The sequence below is a fragment of the Myzus persicae genome, unplaced genomic scaffold, assembly GCF_001856785.1.
Source record: "Myzus persicae strain clone G006 unplaced genomic scaffold, MPER_G0061.0, whole genome shotgun sequence".
In the NCBI taxonomy this organism is placed as follows: Eukaryota; Metazoa; Arthropoda; class Insecta; order Hemiptera; family Aphididae; genus Myzus; species Myzus persicae.
Genome location: NW_019100837.1, coordinates 16,335 through 18,978, shown reverse-complemented (window position 1 = coordinate 18,978; position 2,644 = coordinate 16,335). Strand labels below are relative to the sequence as shown.

The 2,644-nt window shown below is 27.3% G+C and overlaps 1 protein-coding gene across 1 annotated transcript; it reads right to left on the bottom strand.

The window, feature by feature from the left end:
• Positions 1 to 981: 981 nt before the first annotated feature.
• LOC111026387 lies at positions 982 to 2,437 on the bottom strand. Its single transcript, XM_022304467.1, has 3 exons — positions 2,416 to 2,437; positions 1,675 to 1,834; positions 982 to 1,587 (listed from the first exon to the last, which is right to left on the bottom strand). The coding sequence occupies exons 1-3, from the start codon at positions 2,435 to 2,437 to the stop codon at positions 1,407 to 1,409; spliced, it is 363 nt and encodes a 120-aa protein (XP_022160159.1). The 3' UTR covers positions 982 to 1,406.
• Positions 2,438 to 2,644: the final 207 nt, after the last annotated feature.

Here is a 2,644-nt window from a genome sequence, read left to right as displayed (position 1 = left end):
TAAATTATCAGTGAAAAATAAAATATTTATAATGATAACATAAAAAATGCGCAGACTCAGTTTCCGCAGCAAAAGAAAATTTGTTATTATTTTTGAATCCTGGCTACACTGATATCACAAAAAGTTTTCACGGATTTTGAAGTTAGATTATACTCATATTTAATTCGATCATTACGATCTTGCACGTTGCATTGATCACAAGTGTCTTGTTTATTTCCGATCATTTGAAATAATTTAATTGTGAACCATGTTGCGTAACAAAGTTTTGAGTAATCTTCTATTAGAAGAAATAGAAGACGAAGAAATCATTATTGATCAAGTCATGACGAAAGAAGTTCATGATATGTTTCAATCCAGAAAAGAAGAAGGATTTTTTAGGATTTTAATTGAAAAACATTTGTTTAGCGATGAAAAAAAATTCAGAGAATTTTTTAGATTAAGTTGGGAACAATTTAACTATGTTCTAAACTTAATTGAAGACGACATAAAATCAAATCGCACCAACAGAGTGAGAGAGCCTATTTCACCGGCGGAGAAATTAGCTGTAACTTTAAGGTAAGCTTTTTTTGTTCAAATATGAAACAGCCACATGATTAACACATAACTTTTATACGTTTTTACGTAAATATTTTAATTATTCATATAAAATAACGAAATCAGCAAATTCTATAACTCTATAAGTGCTATATTATAGCAGCTATAATATTAGTTTTAAATGTATTGAAATATAATACATGTTCTAAAAAAGAGAGTTTATGAATAACAGTCTCACACTCTCGCTAATCACTATTATAAAATATAACCATCGATTGATTCTAAATACTAATGATTAATGATGGAGGAAAATAACTTATAAAAATAACAAAACCTTGTCACAATGAAAATAAAAATAATAACATTACTGTAATTTAGCTAGTACCTATAGCATTTTCAAAATAAAAAAAACAAATTTATAAATAAATAAAAAACACTTCTGTTGAAACATAAAAACTAGGATAATATTGCTCCAATGATTATAATGATTAATTATTATGAAAATTTTCTGTCCATCTTGATTCTGAAGAACTTCCATCAAGTTCAGAGGAGTGTGTTGAATAGGATGTATAATTTATTGGTTCTAATGCTTGCGGCCTGAAAGTTATATTTTCTGGAAACACATAATTAGAAGTGCTGCCAGTTTGATCCAAAGATTTAAGATTCTGAAGTTCCAATTCATTTATAACTTTGAGTACATCCATTTTTGCTTTTATTTTGAGTTCTGGCGAAAAATTTTTGACTGCAAGCGCTATACTTTTGAAAAAAACATCGATGGAGTCCTCTGCTTCTTCTGTTTTTGTAAGCTCTTGCATTAACCGATTTCTTTTTTCGCTTCTTTTATTTAAAATGTCGACCAGTTCCGTTTTTTTTTATCGTTTTAGACTAGTTGATTGTTTCTCCGACTTCTCTGCTACCGCTATTGGCTCAAGAGTTGATATTGATGATACATTATGAATTTCAGGCTCCATTTGTGTGATAACACTATTATCATTTGAACTTATGTGATCTTCCTCAATTATTGTATCTTCGTGAGACACATTTTTTACGCTCCTATTCAGTATCATAATGATAACATTATTAGTATTTAAATTACATTTTTTATACATCAAAAAATAAAAATGTATCATATATTATTACTGTCTCTCATTTATTGCTGTATCCATAAAAGATAAAGCATCCTCAAGAATCCATTTTGATGGTTTTTCTTTCGTAGCAGACCCAGTACCCAACTTTCTACCTCTCCTTTTTTTATTGTATGTGTCTTTAATATTTTTCCAGCGCTTTTTACAATCGTCAACTGCATCAATATAATTAAGTAATACTTATTAAAATGTAATGATATAAATAAAATAAAATTGTAACAATTGATATACAGTAGCTAAACTTGTTGAAAAAATATTGACAGAATATATTAATATTAATACACAAATATTAAATTAATGATTACAGATCAAAATATTATTGTATATAATATATTCATTATACATTTTTTTAACTACTATGTCCATTATATTTCGAATCAGAGCTACCTACTGACTTTCAATTAATTTACATGCTGTATGTATATTATATTTATTTATTGACATTACATATATTTTTTTATTCAAGAAGTCTCGTAATGATATAAACATAATTAATATTAATAAACATTAATTATTTATAATAATTTATATATTTTTCATGTCACAAATAATACCAAATTTGTGATAGCCTACATAGTATTTTTATAATTTAATTTATTTTTTAACAGGTTTATGGCAACTGGAAAATCTTTTCGGTCCCTAGCTTTTGCTTTTCGCATCTCCCAAAGTTATATTACACGTATTGTGAGACTAGTATTGAAAAGTTTGAGCAATCGATTGACACCCATATTATTACCACCACCAACCAAAAATGACATGGTAGAAATATCGAAAGAGTTTTGGGAAAAATGGAATTTTCCGAATTGTGCAGGTGCTATTGATTGCAAACATATTCGTATTTTTTCTCCAAAAAATAGCGGATCATTGTTTTTTAACTATAAAGATTTTTTTCAATTGTTTTGTTAGCGATTGTAGATGCTAACTGTAAGTTTATTTATGTAGACATTGGATCTTATGGCAAAGAG

Excerpts from the sequence above, each read along its gene's own strand:
- LOC111026387 (XM_022304467.1), bottom strand. The coding sequence starts at position 2,437 with ATGTCATTTTTGGTTGGTGGTG. Across the intron at positions 1,835-2,415 it reads GTCATTTTTGGTTGGTGGTG|TTGACGATTGTAAAAAGCGC; the intron begins GTAATAATATGG and ends ATATTGATGCAG. Across the intron at positions 1,588-1,674 it reads ACAGCAATAAATGAGAGACA|GAGCGTAAAAAATGTGTCTC; the intron begins GTAATAATATAT and ends GATACTGAATAG.